Raw genomic sequence first — 14,905 nt, forward strand, 5'->3', positions numbered from 1 at the left:
CAATTATGGAACTAGATTTAGATTGAAATAATCGTGATCACCATAATAGAATACATATAATAAAGTGCTTATTAGAATATAGAAAGTGTCACTTATCTTAAAGTGATAAAGTGCAAAAGTATCAAAAATGTTAAGAACCTAAATTACTATTATATTAACCCCTTAAGACCGGAGGGCGTACTATTACGTCCTTTTAAAAGCGGCTCTAAACGCCGCAGGGCGTAATAGTACGCCCTCCGGTTTTTAGTAACTTACCCGGTCGCCGGCGGTCCCACGCCGGCGATCGCGGTTGGGGGGACTCCCAGGGAGCCCCCCCGCGGCACATCTTCCTCCTCCGGTCCCTCCCGGTCATGTGAGAGTGAGGTCCTTGCGAGGACCTCACAATCACATGGCCGGTATAGCTGGCTCAGGCATTGCCAGCAGGGGGACCAACTGTAATGACAGTTGGTCCCCCTGCTGGCTGAAATCAAATAAAATAAATGTTAAATAAGTGTAAAAAAAAAAATTTATACTTAGATCATATATATATATATTATATATATATGATCTAAGTATATATATACACATATACATACACACACATACACCGTCTAGGTGTATTTTAATATTAATATATATATAATTATATATATATATATTAATATCAAATTACACGTAGACTGATACTGATTAAATATATATATAATTATTGTTATATATATTCATAAATAATATAAAAAAATAAATATGTAAATACGTAAAAAAATAAAATAAAAAAAATAATTAAAAATAAAATATTAAAAAAAATATAGATGTGTTTTATTTCGTTCTAACTGTATTGTGATATTAATATATATATATATTTATATCAAAATACACGTAGAACGAAATAATATATATATCTATATACATAAATATATACGTATATATCACTATATATATACCTATATATAAATAAAAATATATAAAAAAAAATATATACCGTATATACTCGAGTATAAGCCGACCCGAATATAAGCCGAGGCCCCTAATTTTACCCCCAAAAACTGGGAAAACTTATTGACTCGAGTATAAGACTAGGGTGGGAAATGCAGCAGCTACTGGTAAATTTCTAAATAAAATTAGATCCTAAAAAAAATTATATTAATTGAATTTTTATTTGCAGAGTGTGTGTATGAGTGCAGTGTGTGTATGAGTGCAGTGTGTGTATGAGTGCAGTGTGTATATGAATGCAGTGTGTATATGAATGCAGTGTGAGTGCAGTGCGTGTGTGTGAATGCAGTGTGTATATGAGTGCAGTGTGTGTGTGTGAATGCAGTGTGTATATGAGTGTGTATATGAATGCAGTGTGAGTGCAGTGTGTGTGTGTGAATGCAGTGTGTATATGAGTGCAGTGTGTGTGTGTGAATGCAGTGTGTGTGTATGAGTGCAGTGTGTGCAGTGTATGTATGAGTGCAGTGTGTGTGTATAAATGCAGTGTGAGTGCAGTGTGTATATGAGTGCAGTGTGTGTGTGTGTGTGAATGCAGTGTGTATATGAGTGCAGTGTGTGTGTGTGTGTGATGCAGAGTGTGATGCAGAGCCTTGGTGGGGGGTGGGCATTTTAATATATTTTTTATTATTATTTTTAATTTTTTTTTGTTATATTATTTTTTTTATGACTATTTTTATTATTATTATTTTCATTTTTTTTGGTATATTATTTATTTATTTTTATTACTACATTTTTTTGTCCCCCCTCCCTGCTTGCTAGCGTGCCAGGGAGGGGGGCTCCTTCCCTGGTGGTCCAGTGGGATTGGTAGTTCAGTGGGGGGGAGAGGGGGGCTGTGAGAGATGTTACTTACCTCTCCTGCAGCTCCTGTCAGCTCTCTCCTCCTCCGCGCCGTCCGGTCAGCTCTTCTGTCAGCTCACAGTGTAAATCTCGCGAGAGCCGCGGCTCTCGCGAGATTTACACTGGGAGCTGACCGAGGTGCTGAACGGACGGCGCGGAGGAGGAGAGAGCTGTGACAGGAGCTGCAGGACAGGTAAGTTACAGCTCTGCCAGCCCCCACAGCCCCTGTCTGTATTATGGCAATGCAAATTGCCATAATACAGACTATTGACTCGAGTATAAGCCGAGTTGGGGTTTTTCAGCACAAAAAATGTGCTGAAAAACTCGGCTTATACTCGAGTATATACGGTATATATATATATACGTATATATACACATATGTATATATATACATATATTAATTCTATAGATATATTTATGTAATAATTTTACATAATTAGGTATCCTAATTAATTACAATTAGCGGGACCTGCCTGACCACCCATGCCGAAAGTATAGGGAATTTAATTTGCTAGCACTATATTTAACCCTATAACTTTCCAAGACACCATAAAACCTGTACATGGGGGGTACTGTTTTACTCGGGAGACTTCGCTGAACACAAATATTAGTGTTTCAAAACAGTAAAATGTATTACAACCATGATATCGCCAGTAAAAGTGACGTTTTTTGCATTTTTCACGCACAAACAGCACTTACAGGGACGATATTATTGCTGCAATACTTTTTACTGTTTTGAAACACAAATATTTGTGTTCAGCGAAGTCTCTTGAGTACAACAGTACCCCTCATGTACAGGTTTTATGGTGTTTTCAAAAATTACAGCGTCAAATATAAGGCTTGTGTTTAATTTTTTTCACATTAAAATTCGCCAGATTGCTTACGTTGCCTTTATGACCCTATGGTAGCCCAAGAATGAAAATTACCCCTATGATGGCATACCATTTGCAATAGTAGACAACCAAAGGTATTGCAAATGGGGTATGTCCAGTCTTTTTTAGTAGCCACTTAGTCACAAATACTGGCCAAAATTGGCGTTTTTTGCATTTTTCACACACAAACAAATACGAACGCTAACTTTGGCCAGTGTTTGTGACCAAATGGCTACTAAAAAAGACTGGACATCGCTTATTTGCAATACCTTGGGTCGTCTACTATTGCAAATGGCATGCCATTATGGGTGTAAATTTATTTCCTGGGCTACTATACAGTCTCAAAGGCAACGTAACCAATCTGGCGAATTTCAATTTCAAATGTAACACGCTATATTTGACCCTGCAACTTCCCAAAACACCATAAAACCTGTACATAGGGTTACTGTTTTACACGTGAGACTTTGCTGAATACAAATATGTGTATTTTATTGCAGTAAAAGCAAACAGTATTATGACATTGACAGTTAAAATGTCATGTAGAACGAAAAAAATCTAAAAAAATCTTATTTTCTCCCATTTTTTTTCATATTAAATTATGTTTCATAGCTAAATATTTGATATTAAATGAAAGTCCTGTTTCCCCTGAATAAAATTATATATAATAAGGGGGGGTGCATTTAATATGAAAGAGGTGAATTACGGTTGGACAGACATATAGCACAAATGCCAGGTTTTGTTTACGTTTTGTTTCGTTCACAACTTCTACATTTGGCTGCGGTGTTAAGGGGTTAAAGTGCATATTCATATATACATAATGTAACATTTTATATATTATTGATACTTTTGCACTTTATCACTTTAAGATAAGTGACACTTTCTATATTCTAATAAGCACTTTACTATATGTATTCTGTTATGGTGATCACGATTATTTCAATCTAAATCTAGTTCCATAATTGTTGATAGCACTATGTAGGTTATATCTAATGTATAACCTCTTACTAGCCGTTTGCACAATTTTACATTTATTCCGTTCACAGTATTAATTCCACTCGAGGTGTGTTTGTGTAATTGGTTGCCCAGGTAATTAGGCTTCCCCTTGTGTTTGTGATGCCGGCGTGAACGATCTGAATTCCACCTGGGTGAGTTTATTGATTGATTTATGGGGTATATATTGCCAGTATATGTATGTTGTCTTAGTGTCCTGTTGACCCTGAAGAAGGTCCCGAGCGGGGACCGAAACGTTGGTTGTTATGGTAATTTTTTAAATTATACGAATAAAAGTTTGTTTTAAATCCGGAGAGCAACCTCTTTTTGAAGATTTATATATATATATATATATATATATACACACACACACACATATACCGCTGTGTGTGTGTGTGTGTGGGCGCTGTGTGTGTGGGCGCTGTGTGTGTGTGTGTGCTGTGTGTGTAGGCGCTGTGTGTGTGTGAAGGTGCTGTGTGTGCGGGCGCTGTGTGTGTGTGTGTGTGCGGGCGCTGTGTGTGTGTGTGGGCCCTGTATGTGTGTGTGGGCGCTGTGTGTGTGTGTGGGCGCTGTGTTTGTGTGCAGGCTGTGTGTGTGTGGGCGCTGTGTGTGTGTTTGCAGGCGCTGTGGGAGTGAGGGCGCTCTGTGTGTGAGGGCGCTGTGTGTGTAAGGGCTGTGTGTGTGTGATGTTAGTGTGTGTGTGTACGTGTAAGGGTGCTGTTAGTGTGTGTGTAAGGGTGCTGTTAGTGTGTGTGTGAGGGTGCTGTGTGTGTAAGGGTGATGTATGTGTGTGTGTGAGGGTGCTGTTAGTGTGAGTGCTGTGTGTGTAAGGGTGATGTATGTGTGTGTGTGCTTTATGTTTGTGTGTAATGTATGGGGATGTGGGGGCCGTTTAGTTAATATCCGTGCTGACCGTGCTGCCATCCATCCCTGGTGGTCCAGTGGTGAGTGGTGAGTGGTGAGTGAACTCAAGCCCCACAGCCTGCAGGGCTAGAGTTCACTCTCGCGAGATCTGAGCGTTGCCGCGGTAAGCGTGGCAACGATCCGACCTCGCGAGAGGAACCCGGCGTAGCTGCTGGCAAGAGTTCCCCGGTTCCTCTCCTGCCTCCCTCCATGTCTGTGGGTCAGTGAGGGAGATCTTTGATCTCCCTCACAGGCCCATGGAGGGAGGCACATAGCGCAGGTCACGGGGATTAGGGTGTGCCTAGGCACACCCGGCACACCCCGTGCGCACGCCTATGCTCACCATTGTAGAATTTGTGCAAGTCTATTTCAGGCAGTACTGTGGCTTTAATACAGTGTCTAGACTAGAGCCTTACAAGAATGGTCATTGAAAACCGGGATAAAAAGGCTATTAGGGGGGCGGAGCTTGACCGCCAAGTCGAACAGACGTGCAGGGAAAGAGCTCCTGGCGGGCGAGCGAAACAAAAAGCAATATCAACGGCTATACAGCCCAACGGCACCCCAAGGTGTGCCACCCACGTCGGGGGTGCACGGAGGAATCGGGGGACACCCTTTAGAAGCCTGTTGGGGCACATAGACCGAGAAGCAATCTGAGGCCTGCGGGAGCTGAAGCCGGAGAGAGGCGTCCGCTCTCTCTGACACCGGAATCCCCAGCAACCACAACTAATCTAACCCCACCCCCCCTCTGGACCAGTGGGGGTCGTCCCGGTCCCCGCAAGACAAGCGGGCAAACGGCAACAACGAGCGAGCAGGCGTACATACTCGGAAGAGGCGCGAGTCAGTCAGAGTGTGTCCAAGATGGCCGCTCACCAAAAACTACAGAGTGGAGCCAGGAGCAACCGTTCACAGCCTTCCTCCCTAGAGGCCCTCGACTGGCTCTGCTCAGCCTTCTACAAGCTGCTGCGCAGCAGGGGTTTGCTCAGCCTTTCAGCTGCCCGGGCGATGGCCTTGTGGATCCGCCCGGCAACCCGCAGACGCCACTATGCTACCCCACTACAGGCATTTCAAGCGTCCACCCGAGTAAGCATCGACAAGCGTACAGGCGGGAGACGGAACGCGCCAACCCGGGTACACGCACACGCACCCACGAAAGTAAAAAGGAGGCCGCTGGACAACCCCAAAGGCCCAGCAGACTACCCGGGACCGACAGCAACACAACCAGCGACAAAACCCACCCACAGCCCATCAATCCTCCCAGGGACCCGGCCCGAACCACCCACAGCATCCACGCATGGGAGACACGATCAACCCTTGTATATCTCTGGAGTGGGAGAAGCAGACCACCCGGGTACCAACCAGCAGGCACACATGCCGATTACTACCTTCCAGGTTCTCTGCACTTCCCGTTGTTGGGAGTAGGCTAAGCGCGGACTTACCTTCTGCTGCACAAGTCACGCCAGAGCTACCAGATCTGCTGGACCCCTGTGGAGGCCATATTGCCCAAAGACACGGTTATGTTTATTATTTGCTTAGCCCTTTGAATTAACCGTTACTTTTGTTACTGACTCATGCAACAGACAAACCTTGAATAAGCCTGTGCCTTTCAATTTACAGGCAGTCTGTATGTCAATTTGAATAGCCTCTCGTTTGCCTTACCTGATACATGACGGGTAGATCTTAAGCCTGACGTTTTTCTCTGCTGTACACGCCTGCACCCAGTCTGACCATGACGGACATGGGATGAGAGAGATGCTTTCACCCGGTACGGGAATACCTTCAGGCAGACCACTTACATTCATTCCAGCAGATGACCAGACTTTAACTGTTTAGCATACATATCTGTTTACTCATGTGACACAACTCATGTTTCCTATCAATAATTAAGCATTTGTTATCCTCTCACTTTACTAAACTTGCCTAACACCAGACCTAGCAGAGCGGCGCAGACACTAATGGAGGGTTAAACTTTTCTTGCTAGTCTCTCCCCAGATTGCTTAACTTGCTTGTATTCTCCTATTTTAAAGCTAAGTCCGCCGGGGCAACCAGTAAGCCTGACGTGTAGTGTTTGTATATACCTAAAATGATGTTTACATGCTTATTAGTTGAGCTTATCGATATAGCATATCACTCAAATCTTTCCGTACATCCAGCAAACATGCTCTCAGCAGTTAGCACTACACAGTATCCTGTTACCTCAGCTTGTTTAATATGTTAACCTACTTACTGTGTCTTTAATGCTTATTTATCACACTGGCGTCACCTCGCTTATTAATCTTTGAAATACACACTTACTTCTGTAAACTCTTATAAAAATGTAAAATGTGCCTGAAAATCCACGACATGGACTGCATCTTGAAGATATCTATACCTTGAAACCGCTGTTGTGGCGCTCCAAGGTTGTTTGTAATTTTTTGTGCACAAAAAAAAAAGGCTATTAGGCATGCTCGAAAACGGTCCCTGCGCGCATGCGCGAAAGCGGACGCCGTGCACATGCGTGAAAATTGCCAACACCCACGACGGACTGATGCCCTTGCCAGACTCACGCATGCGTGGTCACGCGCCTTGAACACCGAAAATGGCACCAGAAGTACTCAGAAAACAGGAAAAAGGAACCAAAATGCAGCCAATATGCCGCAAATATGGTAAAAACTTACAGGACACTCAAGGAACTTGATGAAAGGATTCCTAATGAGAAGAAAGGCAATTCATTAATGTATCTGGATGACATGCCCAAACTTATAGAAAAGGGCAAAATTACAGTATATAAAAAAGGAAAAACTTTAAATAAAATGAGAAATGAAAAATGTAAGAGAAAATTAAAAAACTGACCCTGTCTGTCCTAGGGATAGGACAGGAACAAAAATACTGAGGATGGGAGGGGTAGCACATCCCATTGTTGTGCTGCCATCAATATGGCCAGGAAATATAAACATATATATATATATATATATATATATATATATATATATGTAAACCCATTGCCTTGTGACTGCAAGTGCTGCCATTGGCCAATATTGTGGATTCTTTAGATCCTTCTGCAAAAAAAGGTGGATTTATTTTGTGAGTTTGACTTCTACTGAACATTTTCAGAATGAGTTAGGTTGAAATTTGGTGTTTAATAAATATGCAAATCCTATATTTTCTATAAGAATTTGCATATGAGAATTAATGATTATTCTAGCCTTGGTGATGAAATAATCTAAATTGTATTAAAGGCAAGAGGCGAACCAATTTTAAAGTAGACACAGTATGGTACTGAGTAACAGAGGCATACTTAGGTTCCTTGGCACCTGGGGAGAAAATATATGTTGACACCGTGCCCCTCCCACCCCTGAATTGTTTATTATACCCCCTTTGTGTATATTATCTCCTCTCTCCCCTGTTTTGTCTCTGACACAATTTCTTGTGTCTCTTATGCTTCCTCATATCTCAATTCCCACTACTGCGTCTTGTTCCACTCCCTAGTGTGGCTCTTACTGAAAGTTGATCCTGGGTGTGTGTAAGCCACCCAGGTGCTCTGTAGATAGGTGGGCTGTGCAGTGCTAGGCTCTGCCCATCAGTTTGGTCACACCCCCCTTCTTTAGGTTATGCTCCCTCTACCATTGGCATTGATCTGAGAAGTGGGACCTAACAAGAGGGATGTCCCTCCTATTTACAGAGAACTTGGGTAGTCCCTGCCCACCCAGGATTGATTCTGTTCTTACCCCCTTGTAATGTCTCGTATTCCCACATATGTCTACTTTCCTCCCTTTTTGTGTCTCTTATTATCCCCTTCTCTTATGTTTCTATAGCACGGCATCGTGGACTGCACTAGAGGAGCCTCATTATTCTCTACCTGGACTAAGAAAGCTGCTCTCATGGCGCTGAAAGCATCATATCCATCTTCTCCAGTCCGAGCACATCAAGAGCAGCTTTCTCAGACTAGGTAGAATATAATATAGCTCAACTACCTGCTGCAGACCAGCCTGCTACCAATGCTTGGTATAACAATGCGGAGCAAGATATGCTTATATGATTGAAATATACAAATTGTAACCACATTTGCCATTAGTAAATATGAGAAATAAAAATGATTTCATCCCAGTCTACAGTTAGACCTCTTTAAATAGATCCATTTGCTTGTCATACAATCTTTTTAAACATTAGTAATATTTTGAAATCGTATTAAAGTGTACTAAATTTTTTACTGCAGAAATTACTGGACCTACAAAATTTCAACACTCTGATGGCTGTAGTTGGTGGATTGAGTCATAGTTCCATATCTCGTCTCAAAGACACCCACTCACACCTCTGTACAGAAGTCACAAAGGTAATATAAGTACATCAAAATATAGAAATGTGTATAAAGTAAAACGGAAGCAACAATATTTAATGTTACAACATAATTAATGAAGAAATAGTATTCTGAATAATCTGCCAGAGCACTAAAAAAGTAGTACAAGTTTATTCAGGTGTCCATCATGTTAGTTGATTTTTAAAGACTAAACTTAGTGATGTCGCGAACATAAAATTTTCGGTTCGCAAACGCGAACGCGAACTTCCGCAAATGTTCGCGAACGGGAAACCGGGCGAACCGCCATAGACTTCAATGGGCAGGCGAATTTTAAAACCCACAGGGACTCTTTCTGGCCACAATAGTGGTGGAAAAGTTATTTCAAGGGGACTAACACCTGGACTGTGGCATGCCGGAGGGGGATCCATGGCAAAACTCCCATGGAAAATTACATAGTTGATGCAGAGTCTGGTTTTAATCCATAAAGGGCATAAATCACCTAACATTCCTAAATTGTTTGGAATAACGTGCTTTAAAGCATCAGGTATGATGTTGTATCGATCAGGTTGTGTAAGGGTTACGCCCGCTTCACAGTGACAGACCAAACTCCCCGTTTAACGTACCGCAAACAACCACAAACAGTCCATTTGCACAACCGCAAACTCCCCATTTGCACAAGGTTGGATACCAAGCTAGCTATGTCCCGTTCCTTGTCCTCACTGATGTCATTGAAGCTCTCTCTTCCTCCACCCAGGAAGCGGGAGATGGAAAAAGATGCTTGGTCGGTCCTCCTACTTCAAATTTGGGGCACTGCGCGTGCAATCTAATGTGCCACCAGATAGGAGTGGTGTGTTAAGTAGTACTATTCCTATCAGTTTAATCCCTGTTACGTCCCCTATCAGGGGACGTATATATAAGGCATCGATTCTAGGAAGCGGTAGATCGAAAAAGATGCTTGGTCGGTCCTCCTATTTCAAATTTGGGGCACTGCACGTGCAATCTAATGTGCCACCAGATAGGAGTGGTGTGTTAAGTAGTACTATTCTTATCAGTTTAATCCCTGTTACGTCCCCTATCAGGGGACGTGAATATAAGGCATCGATTTTAGGAAGCGGGAGATGGAAAAAGATGCTTGGTCGGTCCTCCTACTTCAAATTTGGGGCACTGCGCGTGCAATCTAATGTGCCACCAGATAGGAGTGGTGTGTTAAGTAGTCCCCCTCATCAGGCCTTTTTTGGTCGAATGTATCGCCCACTGTCCGTCCCTTCGGGATCCATCCCTCATTCATCTTAATAAAGGTGAGGTAATCTAGACTTTTTTGACCTAGGCGACTTCTCTTCTCAGTGACAATACCTCCTGCTGCACTGAAGGTCCTTTCTGACAGGACACTTGAAGCGGGGCAGGCCAGAAGTTCTATCGCAAATTGGGATAGCTCAGGCCACAGGTCAAGCCTGCACACCCAGTAGTCAAGGGGTTCATCACTCCTCAGAGTGTCGATATCTGCAGTTAAGGCGAGGTAGTCTGCTATCTGCCGGTCGAGTCGTTCTCTGAGGGTGGACCCCAAAGGGCTGTGGCGATGCGTAGGACGAGCTCCACATGTCCTCCATCAACAACACGTCTGTAAAGCGTCCTGTCCTTGCCGGCATGGTCGTGGGAGGAGGAGGATTACTTTCACCTCTTCCCCTGTTAGATTCCCGTTGTGCTGTGACATCACCCTTAGACGCTGTGTAAAGCATACTTTTTAATTTATTTTGGAACTGCTGCATCCTTTCCGACTTGCCGTAATTCGGTAACATCTCAGGCACTTTCTGCTTATACCTTGGGTCTAGTAGCGTGGACACCCAGTACAGGTTACATGGTTAAGAGTTCAGTCAAGCCAGCTGTCAGACGCCGGGCAAGGGGGTGACTTTGTGACATTGGCTTCTTACGCTCAAACATGTCCTTGACAGACACCTGACTGTGGGCAGATGAGCAGGAACTGCTCAAGGCGAAAGACAGAGGGGCGGATGGTTGAGAGGGGGCAAGGAGGACAGCAGTGGTTAACATGGCTGAAGATGCTGGACCAGGAGGAGGATGGCGGCTTTGAGTTTGTGTGCTGCTTGTACTCATGTGTTGATCCCATAGGCGTTTGTGATGTGCGATCATGTGCCTTCGCAAAGCAGTTGTAGCTAGGTGGGTGTTGGACTTCCCACGACTAAGTTTCTTTTGGCACAGGTTGCAAATGGCATCGATGTTGTCAGAGGCAGACACACAAAAAAAATGCCACACTGCTGAGCTCTGCAATGACGGCATTCTGGTGGTGGCAACAGCATGCGTTGATTGGCGTGCTGTCTGGCTGACCCCGGGTGCCGATGCATGCTGTCTGACTGTGCCACTAGCTCCTTGCGACGACCTCCCCCTGCTTCCAACTCGTCTCCTCCTCTCTGTCTCCCCATCTGAACTTTCCCCCTGTTCTTCTTCTCTTCTAGAGGGCACCCACGTGACATCCACGGACGCATCGTCATCATCAACTGCTTCACTTGTATCTGACAACTCAGCAAAGGAAGCAGCGGTGGGTACCACATCATCATCATCACACCGTACGTGTGTAATGCTGTCTGACTGAGACATATCCCTGTTATCTACATCCTCTGGCAATAATGGTTGCGCATCACTCATTTCTTCCAACTGATTTGTAAATAACTCGTCTGACATACCAAGTGAAGCGGCTGTGGTGCTAGTGTTGGTGGTGGCGGCAGGCGGGCGAGTGGTAACTTGAGAGGTGCCCTAAGCTAAGCTGGAGGAGGGTGGTGCGTCGAGGTTCTGAGCGGAAGCTGTAGAAGATTGGGTGTCCTGTGTTAGCCAGTCAACTATGTCCTCAGAACTTTTCAAGTTCAGGGTACGTGGCCTCTGAACACTGGGCATTATTCTAGGGCCAAAGGGAATAACCGCACCACGACCTCGCCGGCCCCTGCGGGGTGGCCTGCCTCTGCCTGTCATTTTTTTTTTTGATTAGTGGTACTATGCGTACAAGCTACTGTGACAACAGATATGAGTGGCACTGGTGTGACACTGTGCCCTGGCAGGCCCTGAAACGCACACTAGTGAAGGAAACTGACTGCTATTATATTACAGTCCAAAAAGGTTTTTTTTTGTTAAATGCAAGCTATTGTGACGCCAGATATCAGTGGTGGCACTGGGCAAGTGGGCACAGTATACACTGTGAGCCTGACACACACGCTGGCAGACAACTAACTGCTATTCAATCTATTACAGTCAAATTTTTTTTTTTTAAATGTACACTACTGTTACACCAGATATGAGTTGCACTGGTGTGACACTGTGCCCTGGCAGGCCCTGAAACGCACACTCGTGAAGGAAACTGACTGCTATTATATTACAGTCCAAAAAGGTTTTTTTTGTTAAATGCAAGCTATTGTGACACCACATATGAGTGGTGGCACTGGCCGAGTGGGCATAGTATACGCTGTGAGCCTGACACACACGCTGGCAGACAACTAACTGCTATTCAATCTATTACAGTCAAAATTGTATTTTTTTTTTTATTTTTTATTTACACTACTGTTACACCAGATATGAGTTGCACTGGTGTGACACTGTGCCCTGGCAGGCCCTGAAACGCACACTCGTGAAGGAAACTGACTGCTATTATATTACAGTCCAAAAAGTTGTTTTTTTGTTAAATGCAAGCTATTGTGACACCAGTGAGTGAGTGGTGGCACTGGGCAGGCCCTGAAACGCACACTAGTGAAGGAAACTGACTGCTATTATATTACAGTCAAAAAAGTTTATTTTTTTTTTTAAATGCAAGCTATTGTGACACCAGTGAGTGAGTGGTGGCACTGGGCAAGTGGGCACAGTATATGCTTTGAGCCTGACACACAGGCTGGCAGGCAGGCAACTGCAATTACATTACACAGAAAAAAAAAAAAAGCAGACTGATGTTCTAGCCCTAAAAAGGGCTTTTTGGGGTGCTGTCCGTACAGCAGAGATTAGATGAGTCCTTCAGGACTGTAGTGGACACTGAATACACTAGCCTAGCTATCAATTTCCCTATCAAATCAGCAGCAGCTACACTGTCCCTACTCTCACTAAGAATGCAGCTTCACAATGAATGTAAAATGGATGCTGTCCAGGAGGTGGGAGGGTCTGGGAGGGAGAGTCTGCTGCAGATTGGCTGGAATGTGTTTGCTGACTGTGAGGTACAGGCAGGGTCAAAGTTTACTCAATGATGACGAATAGGGGCGGACCGAACAGCGCATGTGTTCACCGTCCGTGGCGAACGCGACCAAGCGATGTTCGCCAGGAACTATTCGCCAGCGAACAGTTCGGGACATCACTAACTAAACTATGTCAAAAGGAGGGATATTCGCAGTGGCATTAAAACAGTATACATGTAATTGCTAATAACTATGGTGTTTCTTTTTGCAAATATGAATTGGAAACTGATGATTATTTCTTATTATGTGGTTTTAAATAAGTCATTACATGATGCGATTTTTCCATGTGACTGCTGCCACTTTGATAATTTACAAATGTAGTCCTGCTTGTCTAGTCTGGCGCTGGCTGATGCTGCACTGAAGTACCAACTGATACTACTTTGTAAGTGATAATGTCTACTCCAAGTACATCTATGCAATATAAGGCTTAGCATAAAAGTATTATGTAAAAAGTATATACAAATATTACATACTTTGGAGATCGAACAAATAGAAAACAGTGGGTAGTGCCCTTATCGCTATATAAAACAAATAGCGTCCAGGTATAACCAACTATTTCCAGTACCAAATCGAGACTCCAGGGGTCTGTAGGGGCTTAACCCCAATATACAAAAAGAAAAAAGAAAAGATACATATGATCACAACACAATGTTGATAAATCACTGTATCACCTGGACATATAGATAGCCATACTGATATGATAAAAATATATAAAAAAATGTGTATAAGGTACCCAGTATCAGGTGAATATTTGTGAAGTCCGTTTGAGATGAAAAAGAAAATCAAAAGTAAAATAATGATAAAAAAATAAAAAAATAATGAAGAATAATAGTTAGATAACCACCTAATAAGGTATGCTCCTATATACAAATAAAGAGTATATAACAATCCATAAAAATAAAGGTTAAAGGGACACTATAGTCACCTGAACAACTACAGCTTAATGTAGTTGTTCAGGTGAGATCTATATCTCCCTGCAGGCAATCTAATGTAAACACTGTATTTTCAAATTGCACAAAGTGCACAAGGGAGCAATGACGCTTCCAAATGGAAGCGTTTGATTGCTCCCTGCTCGCGCCCGCCTATTTCATAATTTTGACGAAATAGGGGGAGCTGCTTCACGCGGCTCCCGGCGCTGGAACGAGGTGAGTAAAAAGGGCTGCCTGGAGTGTCCCTTTAATGTCAGATAAATATTATGAGCTTTATTTGTGTATGTATGGCTCCTACTATTTAAGAACATAACCCTAGGAATTTATATACTAAACTAAGTCCACCTCTTATGGTATAAATCATATATCTGTCTGTGTGCAATACCAGTAGAAAAATGCCTCAGAGGATAGACACTGTCAAATAGTCAAGTAGGGAGAGGGGAGGAAACATGAATGAAAGATCAAAGACCAGCTGGAAAAAAAACGCTGGCTGTTAATATTAATTTAAACAATTGAGCCAAGAAATCCTAAGTCGGTAAGATGTGCATTTTAAATATTTTTTATAAATGTTTGCTTGTCATTAAACATGCATTTTTCTGATGCAAAGGTAATGCGTGTAGTTTTTTCTTAGTTGCTTGGGATCGCTATAAAAATTATAGAAACAGTTGGACAATGATATCTTTGGCATTACCTGGTAAACTGACTAGACAGGTATTGGAGCAAAGAGAAAGGATAAAAGGTGCATCTCACTAAGCACTGAAACGTGCGTCGGGCGTTCTATAGGGTTTATGGGCACTGGACACGGCAATGTTTGCCTATCACTTTTTGATTAAGATGCTATCATAAGTTTTCTTCTTTTATCCTTTCTCTTTGCTCCTATACCTATCTAGTCAGTTTACCAGGGAGAGA

At 43.1% G+C, this 14,905-nt stretch overlaps 1 protein-coding gene across 1 annotated transcript in view; it reads left to right on the forward strand.

The window, feature by feature from the left end:
- RASGRP3 (RAS guanyl releasing protein 3) overlaps positions 1 to 14,905 on the forward strand; it is a 141,193-nt gene that overhangs the window by 85,020 nt on the left and 41,268 nt on the right. The window contains exon 8 of the mRNA XM_063443118.1: positions 8,767 to 8,883. Within this exon, the coding sequence (XP_063299188.1) occupies positions 8,767 to 8,883 (117 nt within the window). The remainder of the gene's footprint in view (positions 1 to 8,766; positions 8,884 to 14,905) is intronic.

Source organism: Pelobates fuscus, chromosome 2, assembly GCF_036172605.1.
Source record: "Pelobates fuscus isolate aPelFus1 chromosome 2, aPelFus1.pri, whole genome shotgun sequence".
In the NCBI taxonomy this organism is placed as follows: Eukaryota; Metazoa; Chordata; class Amphibia; order Anura; family Pelobatidae; genus Pelobates; species Pelobates fuscus.